Genomic DNA, 21,748 nt, shown 5'->3' on the forward strand with positions numbered 1-21,748 from the left:
GCTAAGCAAGAGTGTTAAGTGAGTTTCACCACATTTTACAAGTTGGCCACACCCACCCAGTCACATGACTACCAAGCCACTCTTACCCAGTCACATGGCCAGCAAGCCACTCCCACAAAGCAGGCCACACCTACAGAAGAGGTTCTAAAATTGTTTGAAACCCACCACTGAAGTGGACTATGCAATATCTTTAACCAGGATTTTCCATCATTTTCCTGAATTTAAAAAGTTGTTGAAAAATATATTGATTTGAAAACTATGCTAAGCTTAATTTAAACTTATATAAAATTATATGTTTTTGTTGGAACACTCTTTCAGAAAAGAAGGGGGAAACTTTCAGAAAAGAAGGGGGAAAACTTATGTAAAATCTACAGTGTCTAAGAATATAATATTCTTCCTTCTCTTCTTCACATCTCCACTATCAATCATAAAATAACTGATTCTGAAGTACTGTACTCCAAAAATGCATAGGCAAGATTTTACTGTTTTCTGAAAGAAGTCAGGACAGGGATTAGCTGAGTAATTCTTGTAGACTTCTATAATCAAGGCATTGTCAATACAAAGTCCTACTCTAAACTATTGTACTGTGTGTGAAACTTGCTAATGGGACAACAATCTAAGAGATGATGAGAGAGATGGTATTTAGATTGCAAGGTACTTTACAGATTAATGTAACACCTTACATTAGGCCTTACAGGCAACCTGTGTGGTGTTTTCAAATTGGTGTTTTGTGTTTCTATTTAGCACTCCACTATCAGGGATAATGCAAGTAAAGCATTCTGTACTAGTTGCAGCTTCTAGGTCATCTCTAGCCTCAAGTAAATGTACTGCAGTAATCAAATCAAGCAATGATTACATCATAAATCAGTCAGGCTAGATTGTGTAGGATGTTAGTTGGTGCAAGACCCAATCTGCATGGGACCTTTTTGCAATTTAGTCTAGCTAAGCCTCTATTGACAAATGAGAATCAAGAGAACTGGCCAAGTTACATACTTGTTCTGGAAGACAGTTTCAAGAACTTATGCTGCTGTGAATGGATTTTGTTGTGAATCTATAGTCATGGCATAGAACTAGAACAAAAATACAACTATTGTCTTTTATAAAAGGGCAAGGAGTTTCTAAGTAATATCAAGCTTTATGCAGCTAGGCATGGTCAAGAATGCAAGAACTATATAAATTTCAGTAAGGTATTTTCACTGGTAGATTGGGGTAAATTTTGGAGACTATCAGAAGAATTACTTACCCTTCTATATAGTGAATTAATTAAGATAAGGTCTTTTTGAATGATTTGAAATACTTCTTTGCTATCTGGATTGAATGTCAACGCACCATACAAATATCAACTAATTTGTGCTCTTTCTCTTGTTGATTAGGTCTATTCTCCTTTGCATTCCTTTCTCAGCCTCCCCACAATTTTCCCTTCCCGATTCACATGAAAAAATAGAGCTGAATGTAACTGATGACAATACTGGTGAACTCCAGATTTCTTGATGACTGCCTCCAGTGGCTTCATGTAGGTAGATATTTAACAGTAGTGAAGAATAGAACTTGTGATACCCACAAAACTCAAGGATCATGTGTCTAGACCAGGGGTGTCAAACTGGTGGCCTGCAGGCCGGATGCATCACGCACAGGCCAGCTCTGTGAAGGGCAAAAAATGTTGCGATACATCACATGATGGCAAGGAGTAGATAGCTAATGGAATGAAGTGGTTGAATATGCACTTCCAGGTGCAAATGTCCCAGAGTAGCTTCCAAAACAATCCTGCAAAAACACATGACTGCTTTAACAAGCTGAAGAGGTGACAGTATTTTAACATATTATTTTGAAAGATCTGCATATTGCTAGAATCCAAATATCCAACTTTGCATTCAAAGTTGCCTGTTGAAGCTTCTGTATATGAAATGAGAATATACATCACACACCTTCTCACGTAACAGTCAAAATGCTTCATGTACACCAAATGTGTGACAAGCTGAGAGAAATGGCATCTCCCAATAGAGCTGGGCTGTATAAAGAAAAGCGTCAAAATTGTTCAATTTTTTGTTGTGATCATTGGCAAGCGATGACAAATTAACAGCAACACATACAGAAATGAGATTCAAAGCAAAATATTTCAGTAATGAATACTTTTGTTCAGAATTTTACCCAGGTGGCCAATTTTCAGGATATTCTATCTGCCAAGTAAGATTAGCATTATTTCTCTCTCTCAACTATTTAAGGTAATCAATGAAAAGAACTGTTTTGGTTAGAGAAGAATCTACATTGGGAAAATACATTTGCTTAGAAGATGGTATGTTATTTCTCTTACCTAAGAAATAAGTTGGCAAGCCATTATAAATTATTTACTATACATATTTTACTGGTATGAGAAATAAGGAAAAATCCAGAAATGTGGTTTCTGGAGATCTCAAAATTATGGAGAATGCTAAACATTACAAAATGAATAATATTTCCAGAATGATAAATGTAATTTGAGGAAATCCAGTGCCTTTCAGATATATTGATAATTATTAAGAATGTTTTTAATGAGAAGAGTAAATCCCTATTTTTTGTTTATCTAAATCAGAGTCATCATTATATGAGAGGAGTTTTAACTTATGTCAGTATAATAGTTACAAATGGGCATATTAATTTACTACACATGGGCACAATACTTTAAAATTCTCCATGGGATTCAAATACTGTAATCATACCCCAAAACATCCTGGATACAGTTAGATAGCTACTATATCACCCCTTTTTACATTATGAAAAGTGCTTAGTTCAAGTTTTAAAAACTAATAGTTTATGAAGAATCTGGGATGCTCAAAACTGACGAATCCACTGATTATATTCAATTAAAACTTCATCTGATTTCATAATTTAATCCAGATACATCAGAACAAATAACACTCTTGAATTATTTCTGCCCAGAAATGAATTTTGTATGAACTGAAATCTGTACGGTTTTAAATAGACAATTGTACAGTTAATGTATCTGTCAGCTGATGTTGTGCACTAATGTTACCTAATTTAGTAATAAAATGTCTGCAAACAAACAACAAAACTAAGAGAAAATCAAGAATTTCACTGTTCAACTCTGAACCACTTATTTTATTATATACTTATTATATTCTCTCCTATTAATTAATGTGTCCATTAATTATTTCGAAGAACTTTGGAATAAAGTCTCGGAAAATCCCACAAAAACGAACAAAAAATGAAAGGCCTTAATGATCTCATAATGAAACCGATTCAAGAGGTTTCCCCATTATTAGACATCTGTTTAAAGATGTGTGCAAGTTAATTTGATATGTTAGAAATGTAGAATGATGAACAGGATTTATGAAAATGATAATAACTTTTTTTCACCATTACTAGATTTTGACTTAATATTCAGAAATATGTTATTATATCCCAAAATTTTAGTTTTTTGTCATCATACAATGAACATGGATTTTCTAATTATAAGCACAGCATATTTTTGGACAGCATTACAATGCTGTGCAATCACTTAGTATTGCCCCAGACAGTAAGATGGGTAGTATATACATTTAATAAATAAATTTACTCGAAACAATATGTGACTATCTGACTGTTCTTTATCAATGCATTATAATATTGTGAGATCAAGGAATAATAATGATTTTTTAAAAAATGAATGGGTTATATTACTGGTTTTGTCCTCCCTCTTTTATCCCTATCCCCCCCCCAATATGTTATCAATTTTAAAAAGGCATTATGTTGATTAACTGTGTATCATACTGTGATTAGGCAATTTCATTTTTAGCATGATTATTCTTTTCGACTATGGGTCATCAAAATTTTTGAAGGTATGATAGCTAATTCATTTTGCCCGGTGTCCATCCCAAAAGCTCAGGGCAGGTTAGGGGATTACATTTGCGAGGTCGGCTAAGATTCCAGGGAGGCCTATGGTAACCAAATCAGCGTCTGTGTGAAGATTCTGGTCCACTAGGCTGTTCCCGACCACCCATCCCTCTCCTCGCCCTATAACTACGACCTCTCCCTACGACCAGCCCCGTTTTTCGCAGGCTGCCCAGCGCGCGTGTGCTGCCATTTATGGCTTTCGCCTTCTCCTCTTCGCTCCGGGAGTTCGCCTCCCTGTCCTTGGCCGGCCAGCTGCGCCCCTCTTCCAGTCCGTGGGCTCCCAGCGCCAAAGTCCCAGCAGCGCCCTCTGTCGGTCACTGGCGCTGACGTGTGGCCATGCCCGACCACTCCCTCCCCAGTCTCCGCCCGCACGTTGTCAGAGCTGGGAAGCCGCTGTAAGCTCTGCCGTCTCCTCAGCCTTTCCTTCTTGCTGGTACCCGGAGCACCGAGCCGGGCGCGCTCTTTGCTTTGGTTCCCGGGGCGGCCCGCGCCATTATGTCTCGTGCCGTCCCGCTCCTCTTGATGCTGCTCTGTTTGGCCCAGCGCCGCGCCTCCTTCGCCGGGCCCACCGCCTCGTCCCTGGAGAGCGTGGCGGACCCCTGCCTAAGCCAGCCCTGCAAGAACAACGGCACCTGCACGCCGGTCTTAGCCAAACTGCCCGCCGCGCCCCACCGCCTGCCGTTGCTTTTTCTTTCGCCTCAGCCTGCTTATAGCTGCCTCTGTCGCTCGGGGGTCACCGGCACCGAATGCCAGGTAAGCCCGGGGAGTCGGGCGCCTTCCCTTGGGGGACCTTGCGATCCATCAGTCCGACCCTTGCAAAGCGCTCGCCTGTCCTCGTTCATCTCCGCCTTCTTAGGCTTCTCTCTCGGGCGTCTTTTGGTGTCCATCTGCCGCCCCCGCGCCTTGGACTCCATCGGCCCGTTGCTTTCGCGGATTCTTCCTCCTTCCATCTTTCCCATCAACCTTCCCTCTCCCCCCCCCCCCGCCCCATCTCGTCCACCCCGTAGATCGCGTAGTGATTTTGGTTCGCTCCGCAACCGTGATCTTCCTTGGCGGTCGCTCTCCAGGCGGTGGCTCTGCGCTGCTTTGCACTGGTCCCTAAGAGTGATTTGAGTTCCTTTGATGCAGAATCCTTATCCGACCGCTCTCATTTCGGTTTCTACCTCCGAGTCGGGGCACGCGACTCTTTTGTGGAATCATCCACCGTGGCCCCTTTCTTGTGACGGATCGCTCATCTGTACACGCACCGAGCCAGACCTCTCTGTGGGAACCGAGTCCCGTGGCCTTCACACATGGGCGCTAACAAGGGCAAAGGCTTGAAGTGCTGAACTTGAAGGGCATATTCTGTGCCTTCACCAAAAGCCTTTCCATATGAGCACCCTTCCTATGTAAATGATTTTGCACCACTTTAACTAAAGATTTTCTTTTAAATCCGGTCTAAGTGTGGTTTAGTGTAATCTTGGTTATTATTTTTATATGGCTTTTCATATTATGCAAACTCTGGACTCACTTTATGATTAATTGTGCCCTGTGAATCAGAAAATGGGTTAATTAAGTAATCAGGTTAAGCATTTATGTGAAGGCAGCCTTGTATTTCTAAGAGATGCCACCGAAGATGCCAATTTGGAGTCTTCCTTTTGAGCTGCTTGAATGCTGCTGCCTGGGAGGGGTGTTAGAATGACAGTTGCAGAAGTGCCTTCCAGGATACAGTATTGCAAATTGTTGGTTGACAGGATTCTTTTCTGCTCAAGGTTAAAAGTATTTTAGAGCTTAATGATGTTTTCCATCGGGGTCTTGGTACTTTCATATACATATTTTTCCCCCTAGTGATTAATATGCTAGTAATTTTTGTCACTAAGAGCCAAATGAGGGCTTGTTCACAGACTTTGGGTAATATATGGTTTCCCATTTTCATTGGAATTAAAATAGGTAAGTAAAACAACTAGAACTGCTATTTCCCTCCCCTCAATTATGTTTTAGTATGAAAAATATTAAACTTTTGCTAACATCTGTTATGAAATGTTATGCCTATCCAGTTTGGTGTAGTCTTTAAAATGGTGCATTGATATTTGTCTTTCATTCTTTCTGATGAAGAAAAAAGATGAAGAGGAGGAAGAGGAAGAGAAATAGAATGATGATGGTGGTGGTGGTGGTGATAATGAATTTGGTTATAGAATAAGGCTGCAATGGACTACATTTCATGTTTACCTGGAAATAATCTCATAAAACTAATGGCTTTTACTTCTGCATAATTATGCCTAAGTATAGGTTGCTAATCAGTGATGCTATTTTTACCACGCTAAGTTTACTGAATATTTTTAACATGGCAAAAAGGTTTGTAATCTTTTTCTTTCTCCCCCCCCCCTCCACCCCAATATTACGTAAGATGTTGCATTTATGAATACAGGGATAAGAAAAGAACAAAAGGCTACTGTGTGAAATACTGAAAATTAAAGACTTTATGAAAGAACTTGGGAAAAAGAAGTTCTGCATTTTATGTCACAGTGCCCCACTTTCTGCAGTGCAAGTTTGTGGGAGGCTGGATCAAACTGAGGAGAAATAAATGGAACTCTTTTAAACCAAGTGAATCTTGTAAATTAGGTGTTGACTGTTCCTAGGTTTCCTTCTGTGTTGGAAGAAAGAGAGTGTTGTATGAATTGTTCTGCCTTCTGGAATTAACAAAGGTAAATTGCTATTTTAAATACCAGTAAAGTGTAATGTCTAGAGAAGAAAGAATGGCAACCTGAGATACGTTTTAGCCATTTATATCCACTTTGTTCAATTCTCATTATTGTACACTTTTATGTAATTAATCCTAAATGTTATTGCATGAAATCATTGAAAAATAAGTATATTTAAATTCTTTTACATTTTGTTGCAAGATTATGACTGATTTGATCAAATTGGATTGATTTTCTGTACTATTAGAAAACTGAATTATCAAGTCAATTTGTTTCACAATGGATACTCAAGGTTTCCTGCAAAACAAAAAGGTTCATTTTCCCAGTGAAGCATTCATGTCCCCTTGACCAGAGGGCAGGTTGAAGAAGATGCTGTATGTGAGGCCATTGGAAACACTACAGAGCCACCAATATAGCTATAGGCCTTCTTAGAAGAACTTTTGTTTACAATTGAGAGCTTGTTCTTCTCCAAGATTTTCAAAGAAAACAATAAAGGGAAGATAAAGGTATAGGCTATGGTAGCAGAAGTAGAATTGGATCCAGTTTGAAAGGAGATATCAGACAAGTTGATTATTATATTTTAAAGGTATCTTGTTGATCTTTAAGAAAAATAAATTGCTTTTTAATGGACCTTCCTCTTTCTGGAGTAACAGTTCTTGATCATAACTTCCCCATGGTGTTGACATTTCTGCCCAGCTTGTTGACCTCCATGATTTTTGTTTTTGTATTTTCCTATTTCCCAACAAAGACACAATTACAATTTTATTTATTAGCCGTACTGGAGCTCATGACAATATATACAGATTTCCCTCTTTCATTTTCTTCATAATAAACCTGTGAGTTTGGGAAGGCTGGGAAAGGGACTCTCTCCAAATTAGTCTAATGAGTTTCTTCCACCTTGATATGTGGAGCCACTTTTCAGATGGTGGAAGCTTTCTTACTAGATTTGGAAGTAATTCTAAAAGCGTTCCTTCTACCAGGCACTCCATGAAACTTAAAACTTATAATGAAATACGTGCTTTATATTATATCATAGACAACCTAATACTATATATTGAGTAATCAGTATTGCTTATGCAGTATCATATGAATCATATTTAGTATGCACTTCACCAATTCATTCATTTTTAGAATGGATATTGGTGACATAAAACATGAAGTGTAAAATGTCTGCTTTAAACCAATAGATAAAGCAAACATATGATTTTTAGGATTATTGAATACAATTGTAGATAACCCCAGAAATGCTTTTTGTTGCATTATCCACCTCCCCAAATATTTGCATCTAGGCCTGTGATTTTGAGAAAAGATTGAAAACCAGCATACTGAATCAAGACCAAGAAGGAATGACCATGGATGAGAAACTAAATTTCTAGTATATGGGTAGATCAAATTGGTTGTAAACTAATTTTTGTTTTTACTGAAATGCTAAGTAAGAAAGATTTGTTTTCCACTCTTCATAGTTTGATTATAAAAATATTAAATATATTTGAATTATTTTGTGTTTTTAAAATACATATTCACGTTTTCCCATCTTTCCCTTAACTTAATGTTTGAACATGTAGATCAGCATGTTTATGATGTTTTCTATGTCTGCCAATGTTAATTAACCTCTGAATGTGATTTTGAAAGGATGCCCTTAAGAGTTAGGTGTAAAACTAAGCAGTTCAGATTGTCTTTATGGCAAATAAAGTGTCCTTCTATTTATGCATCATGAGCTATATAAATGCTTAGAAAAGGTTCTTTCTTTTTAAAGTACTCAAAAAGTCTATTGAATCCATTGAAAAGGCTGCTTTGCATAATTTACAGGTCATTACTCTGTAAATTGTTTGCTTCAAGAAATACTTTGAGAGTTTCAAAGACTATGATTTGCCTTCCTGTATTCATAGTTGTTGAAAGGCCTTGAGAAAAGCTTTGTAAGGAAATTATTAACAAAAAAAAAATACATCAAAGTGTTTTAGTGTTCTATTTTCTAATTTATTTTTCTCTAAGAATCATTTTCATTTTTCTATTATTCCTACTATCATATCAGTAATATAATGAAATACATGCTTTATCTTACATCATAGACAACCTAATACTATATATTGAGTAATCAGTATTGCTTATACAGTATCATATGAATCATATTTATTATGCACTTCACCAATTCATTCATTTTTAGAATGGATATTGGTCACATAAAACATGAAGTTTAAAATGTCTGCTTTAAACCAATAGATAAAGCAATTTTTGAGCAGGTAAGGATTCTATCTTGTAGGGGGGAATATATTATGTTTGGTGATCTACAAATTGTTGGAAGAATAAAAACAGATGTAAAAAATGAGGGAGGGCCATAGATTCAGAACATTTACTAGAATGGATACATAAATTTTTGTTCAATTATGATAGTGGGATGGAATAAATAAAAAAATGCATGATAAAATGGATGCAATAGTGTAAAGAAACAAGTTATAGCACAATGATGGGAGCAATTATGGAACAATGGCATAAAATCTACCCTAAATCTACCCTAAATTATAATATTAGGGAAAACATATAACATATTTTATAATAGTTATATAATTCCATTAATAATCATCAGGAAATACGTATAGTAATAAATGTTGGAAATGTCATAAGACACAAAAAACATTTCATTCTATGTAGTGAACATGTAAAACAAATTTCAAAAGTACCTCAAAGGAATTTACAGATTATCCAGAGAAATTTAGCCATCCAATTTGAAATGAAACCAAAATTCTTCTTAGTAATCTAATTCTAAAACATATTAACAAAACATACCACTTTATTAAGATACATCTATATGGTGCAAGGATAACTCCAGCACATTACAAAAGATATACATTACTAAAGAGCTCAAAATTGGAATTGAAACTTGGACAATATTAAGTCATGGCAAAATGAATTGAATCACCATATGTGGACTTGAATGTTTTGCGCCTGACAGCAGGAGATGAGCAAAATTTGGCCTGGTTATTATTTGGCTAAGAGATCACAAGAGATAGCAAGGGCTGTAGGGAAGGTTAAAAAATAATTCAGAAGCCAGCAGTAACCATTTTCATACTATGGTTTTTTACATAAAATTACCTTACCAAAAACTGAGCTTGACTTGAAGAAAACATTTACATTTATGCCTGATTTGTTGTCTCTGAAGTTTGCCTCAAACCTATTTTGTTACTTATAAGTTCATTTGCAGATTATACTAGGCTGCTCATGCCCCCATTGGGCCATCATTTCAGAGACATTTCTTTACTTAAAGAAAGAAGCAGGATGGTCAAGAGTGGATAAAAAAAAAATCAGTGGTAGCAAGAGCAACTTCCAACTTCCTGCTGGCTTCCCCATTGAATTTCCTTGTAAGAATCTGGCAGGGAGCATTGGAAACCCCCTTCCCCTCCTGCCCCTTTCTTTGCCAGCCATCAGGCAAGTGGTTGCTGCTGAGTGGAAAGGAGTGAGGGATTGTGAAACTGCTGGAAAACTGTCATGGGACATTGAAAATGAAGATCCCATGACTGCAGCAGGCACTCGTAGCATAAGTAGCAGCCAATGGCATTCAAGCAGCCACAGCTTTGCCAAGTTTCATTCCTCAGTAGTCATCCTGGATTTTGAGTACATTCTGTAAGTTAGCCCACTTAAAGTATCTTGGTTTGAAAATTGTTGCCCTATAATGCCTGATTTTGCCCAATTCAAGATTATTACAAGGTTTAGTACTATAAAGGTTCCAATTTCCTTGTCTAACCTTAAATAAAGCATACTATTTTCTCCCCTTATTGATTCTTAAAAAGATTTTCCTAAATGTTATTTACTCAGTTTAATATTTTCCATGTTTTCTGTTCTTGCGTTACAAATATCTTGCCATTTACTGTAGCAATCAAATGTTTAATGTACTCTTTTAATCTCTTATATAACTAATATTTTATCTGTTTATTCCTTTACTGCAGTTATGTCATTTCAGAATGTTGATTATAATGATTTTGTGGAGTGGTCTTTTAAAGGTGGCAATGTTTATTTCTACATTTATTTATATACGTGGTGAAGTGGATTTGCTAAGTCTGAGGGATGTCATGTTTTTTCAGCAGATAAGGGCTCTGGGCTTCTAAATAACCTTACAATATCATTGGTTCGTGACATTCTCTTTCCTGTTTTCTGACTGTTTCAGTCTTTTCTTCACGTTATCTCTCTCTTTTTCTAGTATTTTTGTTTTGCTATTTATTTTCTCCTGTGTTGAACCACTGAGATTGTTTTTACTTCCTAAACAATGAAAATTGTATGTCAGATTTTCCAAGCCATTACTCAACTTCCATTATTATTCATGATCTTGTAAAAACTGTTAGTAGCACTGATATTCTTCTCGTTGTCAGTACATTTACCTTGGACACAATTACTTTTGTCCAAATTTCAACTAATGGCTCAAACAGATAGGATTTTTTATTTCATGTTTCGACTGCTGTTTCTTCAAAGTTTCATTAATATAAAAATATAACATTACAAAAATCAAATACATTAAATTCCTAAATTATAAAACACAGATGACTGAAGATTCTATAAAATATAATTTTACACGGATGGAGAGGCAGAGAGCGAGAGCAAGATAGGCTGTAATTCCATTATTCTGTCCTTCTGTACCACAAGATATTGCATATTTCATTTCTATTAATCTTTCTAATTCTAGATAAATCTTTAGTAATCTGTTACTAAAAGTTGCCAAAGTACTGGCTGTTTTTCTTATGTTAAGCCTGAAATAAAAGCCTTTTAATGCATTTTTAAAAAAAGGATGTAATGATTTTTGACTTTCTCATTCCATCCCTTCTGTATATAGAAATGGCTCCTTATGATTGAGTACTATCTTTATTGGAAGTCCTTGGCTATAATTCAGAGGATCATTTAATTGACCCCATTGGATGACTTGGCAATTAAAAAAAATATTTTTGATGCAATATGCAAAGCTACTTTGCAAGGAAAAGCAAACGTTCTTATTGAGAATTGCACTTACATAGAGTAAGAGATTTTATTATTTGATAATTCTGAATACTGAAGATTCAAGTTTTTTTTCACTTGAATTGGAAATGGTATGTGATTCTCAGGATTTGGAAATTAAAGTCAGTTGGTTCAACAGAGATTCTCGTCTAAACCTAGAATTTTTTTAAATTCTTCCCTCCAGAAGAGTAAATAATGAATTGATGTAAAATATTGATTTTAATTAACTCAGGAATCTGATGGGAAAATCAAGGAAAAGGAAAGTCTGAACAAGAAAGAAAATTCAAAACAGCACTCCTTTCTTAAATTGCCATTAGAAATGTGTTTAATTCAACATTATTCAAACAAACTGATACTTAAGCAATGTAGTTGGTTTCTTCCCATTCTCCTATTTGCAGTTTGGCCATATATTGAATGGGAAGAGAATTATGTGAGATAAATTTATGCAGCTGCCCATTTCACATAAGTGACTCTGTATATACACAGGTATATGGTATTTTTTCAATTCTTAAAACTCTCTCTCCCTCTCTCTCTCTCTCTCTCTCTCTCTCTCTCTCTCTCTCTCTCTCTCTCTCTCTCTCTCTCTCTCTCTCTCTCTCTCTCTCTCTCTCTCTCTCTCTCTCTCTCTCTCTCTCTCTCTCCTTCCCCCCTCTGTGTGTGTGTGTCTGTGTGTGTAAGTATGTAAAAATTATGAACAACTTTTGGACTTCTTTAATAGTGTCTTTACATTTTACTCATTTTACCTTTTGTATTTATTCTTTATAACATTGTACAGTATGTTGCAGGTTTACTATTTTTTGTGTGTGTAAAATACCCTTTTTATAAAAAATGAAAAATAGCAAACAAACTCGTATTAAAATATATTTTGAAAAGAAAATGATTTCTTTTCCTTTTTATAATTTGTAATTTCTTTTTATCTTTTTTTTTATATCACTTTTATTTTTAATTCATACGATCATAAGATACTTTAGAAGGGGTTTGACAGAGGGCAGTGCCAGGTGTGGGCCCTGGGAAGTCGGGGGGATTAGGGATGGGGATCTATGGGGGGTGGGTGGGTGGGTGCTAATATAGTTTCAATAATAAGAAGAATGCACTTGTATACGGTTGTTCTTTCTTTTTTCTTTTCTTTCTTTATATTTTTTTTCCTTGGTTTATTTTTTTTTTTATTCTTTATTTTTTATCATATTATAGTTCAATATTAATAAATAAGAGCTGAATAAAGGAACACACCAAGGGGAGAGGTAGAGGGAAAGAAGAGGGAGGAGTAAGGAAGGAGTAAGGGGAATGTAAGGAGGGCGTAAGGGGAATGCTAGGAGGAAGGGGAGAAAGGAAGGTTTGAGGGGAAAGGGAAGTAGGGAAGGGGAGTGTTAGAGGGAGGAAAGGAAAGTTGGAGGGGGAAGATGGGGTGTATGGAGGATGGAAGTGTCAGGTGGGGTTGTGAATGATGATGAGTTGTGTTTTCTTTTTTATTTTATTTTATTTCTTTTCTTATAGCAAATATCCAGTATATAAGTGACTGTAAAATGGAATGTGAAAATGAATAAAATATATATTTAAAAAAAAAGAAAAAAAGAAAAAGATATAATTATTTGATTTGTTTTGCATTTACTATAATACTTTTATGTTTTAGTAATGGGGAGGAGGGGTGCCTTCAGGTCAGTTTTTGTCTCCTAGTGACTACCTGAATTAGTGTCTGCAGTTTTCTTGTCAAGGTTTTATAAGGTATCCAGGAATGACTTTGGGAGACATGAGCTGGACAAGTGACATGTAAAAGATTTCTCAGTCTATAAGGAGGCTAAAGAGAGGAGATGTGAAAAGTGTTTTAGAAATAACTTGGCCTACTTTTCTGGAGAAAAACTAAAGCAGGGTGGAAATACTTTCAGTCTGGCAAGATACTATTCATGTAATCTTTCAATAAATGTAGAGTTAATACTCATGGTTGTGCTTGTCTGGATTATATCAAAGAGCTAATGTTTTTTCAGAATAGTTTTGCCATTGTGTCCTTCTCAGGGATGACAAAGAACTTTGTGCTTAAGGCAGGACTAGAAATCACAGTCTCCCGGTTACTAGTCTAGTGCTTTAACCACTACCAAACTGCCTCTATCTTTTTATGTAAAATTAATGCTGTTTTTTTAATAAAAAGACTACTTCCTTCCAGCAATACTGGTGGCATCGTGTATAGTCAGTTGTGTGAAACTATGGAGTATAGCCTGCCCCAGTGTGATAGGCTTTGTAAAACAGATCCTGTCTAATTGTCATTGTTATTTGCTTATAACCCAAATAGAGAAAAAGTAACAAGGTAAAAGCCATAGGAATAAATTCTTGTTGTGAACTACCCACTTTCACCTGGTTTGGAATCTACCTGATAATACCAGGAGGAATAAGCCTAGGGGGGAAAAAAATCTCAGCCAATAATTTAACATAACCTGCCCTATTGAGGTTTCCGCTCTTGTAATTTCAGCTTCGACGTGTAACATTGTATTAGTAACGCAGTGGGGAATTTGAAAAATTGCTCTTAGAAGTCTAGATTGGACAAGTTTCAGTGATGCAGAGTTGGAAGGTGGTCTTAGCTGTGCATCATATAATCATTGTGCTAGAGTCTTGGCTTCAAAAAGCTTAAAAGCTGCAGGTTGGCCTCCCCTGGAGCTAATGTATTAACAAAAGACTTCTGTTAAGAAAAAGACAAACGTCAGGTGCAGGGAGTCTCTAAATGGGAATTATAACCCACGAGTGGATTCCAAGTTGAATTAAATTATGTATCAGATTTATTCTTCAAACTTCTGAAACATTTGAACATTTTATGTTGCCATTCTTCTAAAGAGAGAATGTGATTTCCAATAAGAGGCATAAAGTATATTGGCAGTTATTATCATATACAGAGCCAATGTAGGAATGTAAAGTTTGGTGACATTTACCAGAAAAACAACTGGAAAGAAAGATAATTCATTTTTAAGGTTTATTTTATTCTTTAATAAAGTCTTTCGTAATGTTGCATCAAATATGAGGAAAAATCCAACCTACTGCATTTCTGGCCATTTTTAAAGAATGAATCACCTGTTTTGGCAGTGGGCACCAGAGTAACAATAAAGTATCTTCTGTCCTTTTCATAAATATGTTACTTAGGAATATTTGCCTTCCATTGAACTTTTTATGATCGCGTATCAGTTATCTTATTTAGACGCTGCATCCAATTAGTTATGCAGCCTTTAACTTGGTTAATTTTTCAGTTGTATTTCAATAACCATTTGTAAAAAGCTACAAGAGTTGTTCTGGGTTTTATATTATACATTTTTCAAATTCAGTCACATCTCTACCTGAGTTTATCAATTCTTCAAGGTAAATCAGATTAGGAAACAATGTGAACCAACGTTATTATTGTAAAGCTATAGTAAAAGAATCATACAAATCTGAATATATTTTATCTCTCCCCAATGTCAGGGTTACAAGTAAAACACCCATAGCAAATAAAACTCCGAGGCAGGTAGATTCCTCAAATAGTTTTATTGGATATATCATATTGGCACAGTTCAGGTGAAAACCACTCAGAAGGTTCCAGCAGTTTTCACCTAATTAAAAGTAAAAGTTTTCCCCCTTTCCCAAACAATCAGACACCAATCAAGGTGCTGGCCGGTTGTGTGGTAACTTCACTCCTTCTCACTCTCTGGCCACCTGTGGGAATGTCCTTGGTTTCCAGGAGAAAGTATTTTGTTTAGACTATAAAACCCCAGCTATCTCTACTCCTCCCACCCTATCCCTCAGCTCCAGTGTGGCAACCCTGAAGTCTCAAAATGGCTTCAAAATGGCTTCAGGGCTGACACCCTTTTTCTGTAAGTGAACTAGGGACATGTTACATTATTGTCCTAGATTCAAGTTCTTTTATCTGATCATTGTCTTGGTCACATTTCTTTCTCCTATCTCTCAAGGCATTCTTCCTGGCTCTCTGTCTATCTGTCTTATTAGTTCAAGCTGTAGGGGAAAGGTTATAGTTACAGAATGACCTCTTGCAGAAAGTGGATCTTGCCCTTTGAGACACCATACTATTTAAGGTCAAATTGGCCGCAATCCTGCTTTTCTTCTGGAACATGGTTCCCAACCTTTCCAGCTCCACAGATCAGCCCTGGCAGTGGTGGGGGTAAAGAGAGAATGGGTTTGTGCATGCACCTGTTGCTTGCACAAATGGAACTTTGTGCACTTGCCCAGTGATTGTGCGACTTGGGTCCCAATGGACCACGGACTGGTACCAGGCCGTGTACCCAGGGGTTGTGGATCCCTGTTTTGGAAGGTGCTGAAGACCAGGCTGTTTGTCCCTGTATGGAGGATAGGAAGTTAGTGAAGTCAAAGTGATTTATATTAATTTGAGATTTTCAGCTGGCATATTTTTAGAGTGTGTGTTGTATGTTTTATTAACTATTTATATTGTGATTTATTTTCAAACTTAAACTTTACCACCCAGAATATTTTTAGCCAGAGCGACAGTCATTTATATCTATATAAAGAAATATTCTGCCTTGTTTTTGTAAATCCTTTTGAATTGTGCTTTTTATTTGAAGATTTTGAAACCCCTGGGTAATTGGGACTGTTTTGAAGAAAATCTTGAAAGATTCCATCTTTGTTTATTAAGAAATAAGTCTTAAAATCTATACAAGTTAGTCTCTCCATTATCTGATATGGTTTCAATTTTCAGAAAGGGAAAAAAAGAAAACCAGGAAATACACACCAATCAGATTGATATCAAGTGTTGGTAAAATTCTGGAAAAGATAATCAAGCAGAGGATTTATGATCACCTAGAAATGAACAAAGTGATTACCAGAAGCCAGGGTTTGGGTTTATTAAAAGCAGGTCATGCTAAACAAACCTTATTGCCTTCTTTGATGATGTGATAAATTAGTGGACCAAGGAAATGATGTGGATATACACAGAGTTCAGTGAGTCACTTGAGAAAATAGACCACAACATACTTCTTCAGAATTATATTGGCTTTTACTTCAGATAAATACTGTGTGATTATCTGAATCTTATAAATTTAATATGATACTGAATTGTACTGCTGAATATATAAAATCTCAGGAACCCCTTGGATGGTTAATTAATTGTAAGTATAATTATCAATATGCAAGTTTAATTTGCTTTCTTAATTTGCCAGTTTAATTCTTGAAATTTCTTTTTCTTGTCATCTCTTCCCTGCCATACTTCTGATGCCAGTAAAATTAAAGAGAAGAGTACTTGACCTTGTTGTATCTCATTCATTACCCGGGTTAACTGTTTGATCAAGATTTCTTGGAAGATCTTACAATATATTTTAGAAAAGCCATCTGGTCCTGAGGATTTTTTCAATTTCAATATCTGTGTTACTTCTTTTGTTTCATCTTTTGTTACTGGATTTTGTTGATCTGAACATTTCCCAGTCTGCGTTGTTTTTAAGTACTCTTCTCCAGATTTAATGCCTGCATTAAGAATCGATTTATAATTTCCTCTATGATTGAAACATATACCTTACATTTCAAATAGAAATAATAATCATTATTTCCTCTTGTTCTTTTCATATTTGAAGATGCTAAGTAATTTACTACCTTTCTCAAAATATTCCCTTTAATAAAATTCAATGTCTTATAAATTAGGTCCAATTTATTACAAATTGTTTTAAACTTTTGTCCTAATTCCAAGTTTAAGTTATGCTTATATATTGATTCTAATTGCTTCAGTTCATTATCAACTTATCATTTTGTCTTTCTACTTTCTACTTGATGCCACAGAAATAAACAGGTTTTTAAAATAAATGCTTCAGATTTTTTTCCCCTCACTCCTAAATCTTATAGGCAGTCCAGGAGAATATCCTGCTGAAAGATATAAAAAGGTGCTGATAGATCTAACAAGACCAAGAGAGCTTCATTCCCACAATGCAAATTCAGACAGAAGTCATCCACTTAAATGGACATTGTCACGGCTCCTTCACTTAATAACCAAGAAAGAAACCACTCAACTACATGTTTCAGAATTAAGTGTACTTTTACTGATTATAAACGATGAGAAGCAAAGCAAAGCTGGATCTGAGCAAAAGAATGCGAAAGCAATAAATATCATACATGATTCATTCCCCTCCCCTTGGTACCCCAGTCCACAGTCCAATCATATATCACCACAACTGTCAGGTAGGAAACATCTTCAAACATCATCATCAAGTTGGAATGCTGGACAGTTGGCCTTGGTGGGAAACTCCCCTCCTACCACATGCACAAACGAATGGTGAGAACAACTCCCAATTAACAGTCCTCCTGTACAGATTATTTCCCCCACCCAAATACCATACCCCCCTCCCCGTTTCAATGGCAGCCGAAAAGCAAGCAAATAAAATACAGGAAACAATTACCATTCTTCAGTATCAGTATCAAAAGTATTTCCTGAACTATAATAAGTAAAACCAGTGTCAGGTTTAAACAGAAATGTAGGCGTTTGTAAGAAATACCATTATTGTAGTTCACAGAAATAAAATCTTATCCAGGAAAGATTTAATATAAAATCCCTTAACAGTTACATTGGTTCTGTGTGCCAGAAAGTCAATATAGGATCTAAAAAAAGAAACCTCTTTACTAATAAAACTAAAAATAGCTATACTTTTCTAAAAAATACTAAGTAATGATATTCTCTAAGCATAGCAAGATATAAAAATAAAAGAATTGAACAAAAAGGAGCTTCAAAGAAAATTTAGAATACTCTAATGATTTACTTAATTGCCAAAAATGAAATAAATTATTTAATAAGTTCCCAAGACAAAAGATAAATGAACAAGATTTTAAAACTATGTTATATTTCTTTTGAAGTCAAATAGCAAGGTTTCTTAAGTTTAGCTTTGTTGGCAATTGATAATTATGTACAAAATAGATTTTTCATCTAATTTATACCTATTTCCAAAAAGTAGGTATGTAAAAGCATATTAGGTGACCATGAACAAATTGAATAGAATTTGATCAAAAGCAGGATATGTCACTTATATAGAACACTATGGGAACATTCCTAATATTTCACACAATTTGAAATTCCTCTTATATATGTGTTTTATATTCCCGATTGTTAAATCTTATGTTTGCCTTAAAGCGTAAGATCTGTTTCAGTTGCAAATGATAGAGAGAAGCTGAAACATCTGGTTTCCAGTGTCAAAAATGGGCACAACAGTTTTGTGCCTACAACATATATTATTGCTTTAATGAGAATTGTAGAAAGAGGGAAGTCACAGCAACTACAAGGAAATATTAAGAGATATAGCAGACATTGTTCTTTCTTTTATAATTTCTAGCAGATAAAGTATCTTATTTATGTGGAAATATTTATAGTCTTCTTGAGTGTGCTGGTTGTTTTATATCATGAATGTATTCGAACTGATGGAAGTTAAAGTCCATGAAAAAAATGGAAGAGTTATTTATAATGCAGTTGTATGTATAATCAAATAATTCCCTTTGTATAATTTTATTATATTCCTCCTTCGCTTTTATTGATGTTGTTAAGCAATAAACATGAATTTTTCTATATTTTAAAACATTACTGAAATTACTATTTGTTATTTTATCCTTTGCTTTGATTATTGGGGTAATTAGAAATACAATACCCCAAAATTAGTAAGAATCCAAACCTCATATTAAATCTTGGTGAAATATTGAGTAACTGACAATAGTCCCCTCATTTTACTGCCGACTTTATAAACAATAATCTGTATGATATTAAGTCAAACCAAATCATATTACATACAATGTATGGTACATACAATGTTTGGGTCTAATGTAACTTATTCTAAGGAAAGCATACGCAGAAAGGCAATATTGTTACCTTCCCTTATAATCTGTTTATCTGAGAAGGTGATTTATATGGGAGGTATATGAGATCGGAAGAGATCTAAGTTGGTCCTAGACTCCCCTAAGTCATTTATACAGTTTATTACAAATGTCAAGATGTGTCTGGTCTTGGAGGCCTTGACTTTCTATCTTGTCATGACTCATTAACCATGTTAATATTCATTACTGCTGATCCTAGGTGTTTAGGCTGCTTAATTTCCACTAAATGTCATTTATATTTTGCCCTTGAATTAATATCTGGTTGGTCTGTTAGTTTGTGATATCTATGATCAGTTTTTATAATTGTTGCTCGTAGCATATGTGTAGGATAATATAGAACAGAAAGCTATTCGAGACTTTAATTGCTGAGCAAACTGCTTTCCTATTTTTCTATCCTTTCCATTTCTGCAGATGTGTAACATAAAGGGTTATAAGATGTTTATATACTGTATAAGATGTTTATATTAAGTACCTAAGCTTACTTTATGATTGTTATTACTAGCTACTAAATTTGTGATTTTTAAATTAAAAATAATATTTTAAAGCACCCCCTTCTTTTTATTAAATTTGATTGATTAGAATATTCTACTATTGCAGATTTAATTGTTTAATATTTAAATTAGATAAAGCAAAATTAGAGAAATACTTGGAGGCTGAGGACTTCCTTCTCATTTGGAAATATAAGTTTGTATTTTTAAATATGGCCAGATCTTATTGGGACCAATGGCTTTATATTTCAGTTATGAAATGAGGTCCATGAATGAGGTCCAGCCCCACCCAGATTGCGTGTATGATGTGTTGCTTTTTAATCTGTTTTCTCTTTCCCTATTTTTAACTTTTTATCTTTTTAATCTTGTATTTTGTAAGCCGCCCGGAGTCCTTCAGGATTGGGCGGCATATAAATTCATTAAATTTACAAATTTATATTTTTTAATCAATCGATTGAATGATTTTCATTAAACCTTTTATTACATGTATAGACTACAGGTAGTCCTCAACCTACAACCACAATTGGAACCAGAATCTTCGTTGTTGAGCGAAGCAGTTAATAAGTGAGATGCCCACGTGATTGCTTCACCCAATGAGCACAATCCCAGCAGCCCTGTTGAGGTTATTAAGTGCGTTTGTGGGTCATTAAGTGGATGGGGTGCTTCAGGGAGGCTGGGAGGTTCCTGTAAGAGCCTGAATCTTTGGGGGAAGATGAGAGATCGTGAGGGCAGTTCCGTTGGCTTTGGAGGGACCTGGGGAAGGGCAGAGCCAGTGTGGACAGGGCTTTTCGGGATTAGAAAGACTTGTTGACAGGGAGGGGCAGGAGACAGAGCTCAAATGAGCAAGAATCCCTCCTCCTGATCCTAGAGCACAAAGAGAAGATAGAAGGCGAGAACAACACAGACTGAGTCAGCTACGAGGGAGGAGAGTGCCCTGCCCCCCTTCACAAGGCATACTTGGGGACTAAGATGTAAGGAGATGCCAGTGGGAGGGGCATTTGTCAGAAACAAGCATTGAAACTGTGGAGCCTCATGTGTACTTGCCAACGCCTGGAGATTACTGTGATTTGTCTTATGAGGCTTGCCTGGTTTGTCTTGGTTCTTCTGCCCTTGGTTACTGATTTGCTCAACTTGCTCACTGGACTACTCACAGCCAGAGGTTGTTGAAGGTGCATGTGAGAGCTTTACTCCAGGACTTGTAGTAAACATAGGGACATTTGGGGGCAAAGTTGGAACAATAAAGGGGAGTTAGACCGGTTCTCTGCTGTGTTGCTTTCGTGCCATGTCCTGGGTCATTCCTTCAGAAGCTGAAAATTTTCCCTTTGAAATTCAAGCAAGACTTTCAGCCCCTTAGTACAAAAACGCTTGCACATGGAGTATGCTGAGACTCTCTTACTCCTGGAGGCATCCTGCACTCTTTACCTCACCATACTGCCTTTCTTCTCTCTTCTTGGATTTTGGCTCTCTCTCATATCTGGTTGAAAGAGCTGCCTCCTGATGGAGCTTAGTAGAATTGTGTATAATTCATGGCTTTAGATTGGATTATTATTATTATAATAAAGTATGTTTATGTTCTGTAGGGAGAATGAGGCAGACAGGAACTGAGGCAAGGCAGGTTGAAACTAACACAACCTTTATTTACAGTAACATACAGCTCTAAGGCAAACCTCGAACCGGCAAACAGCAAAACATTTGACAGCTGACAGCCCTTTTATACTAGAGCTGCCAGATGCTTAACCAATAGGGTAGCTGGATTCTCCCGCTGGCTGGTTGCTCGCGTCTCAGGACCTAGCAATGCAAGTCAATGGCATCGTAGCCTTGAGGACTTAACAGTTTATGTTTGATTTGATATACATATTGAAAGAAATGCGCTGATTAAATAGGTTTTTCATTGTAAAATCATATGAA

General features: G+C 36.1%; 1 protein-coding gene across 1 annotated transcript in view; it reads left to right on the forward strand.

The window, feature by feature from the left end:
• Positions 1-4,236: 4,236 nt before the first annotated feature.
• Positions 4,237-21,748, forward strand: part of DNER (delta/notch like EGF repeat containing) — a 132,937-nt gene continuing 115,425 nt past the window's right edge. Inside the window, exon 1 of the mRNA XM_087725450.1 lies at positions 4,237-4,623. Coding sequence (XP_087581576.1) covers positions 4,366-4,623 — 258 coding nt within the window. The 5' untranslated portion in view covers positions 4,237-4,365. The remainder of the gene's footprint in view (positions 4,624-21,748) is intronic.

This window comes from Thamnophis sirtalis, unplaced genomic scaffold (assembly GCF_051295495.1).
Source record: "Thamnophis sirtalis isolate CommonGarterSnake01/CBP01778 unplaced genomic scaffold, rThaSir2_p1.2 scaffold_11, whole genome shotgun sequence".
NCBI classification, from domain to species: Eukaryota; Metazoa; Chordata; class Lepidosauria; order Squamata; family Natricidae; genus Thamnophis; species Thamnophis sirtalis.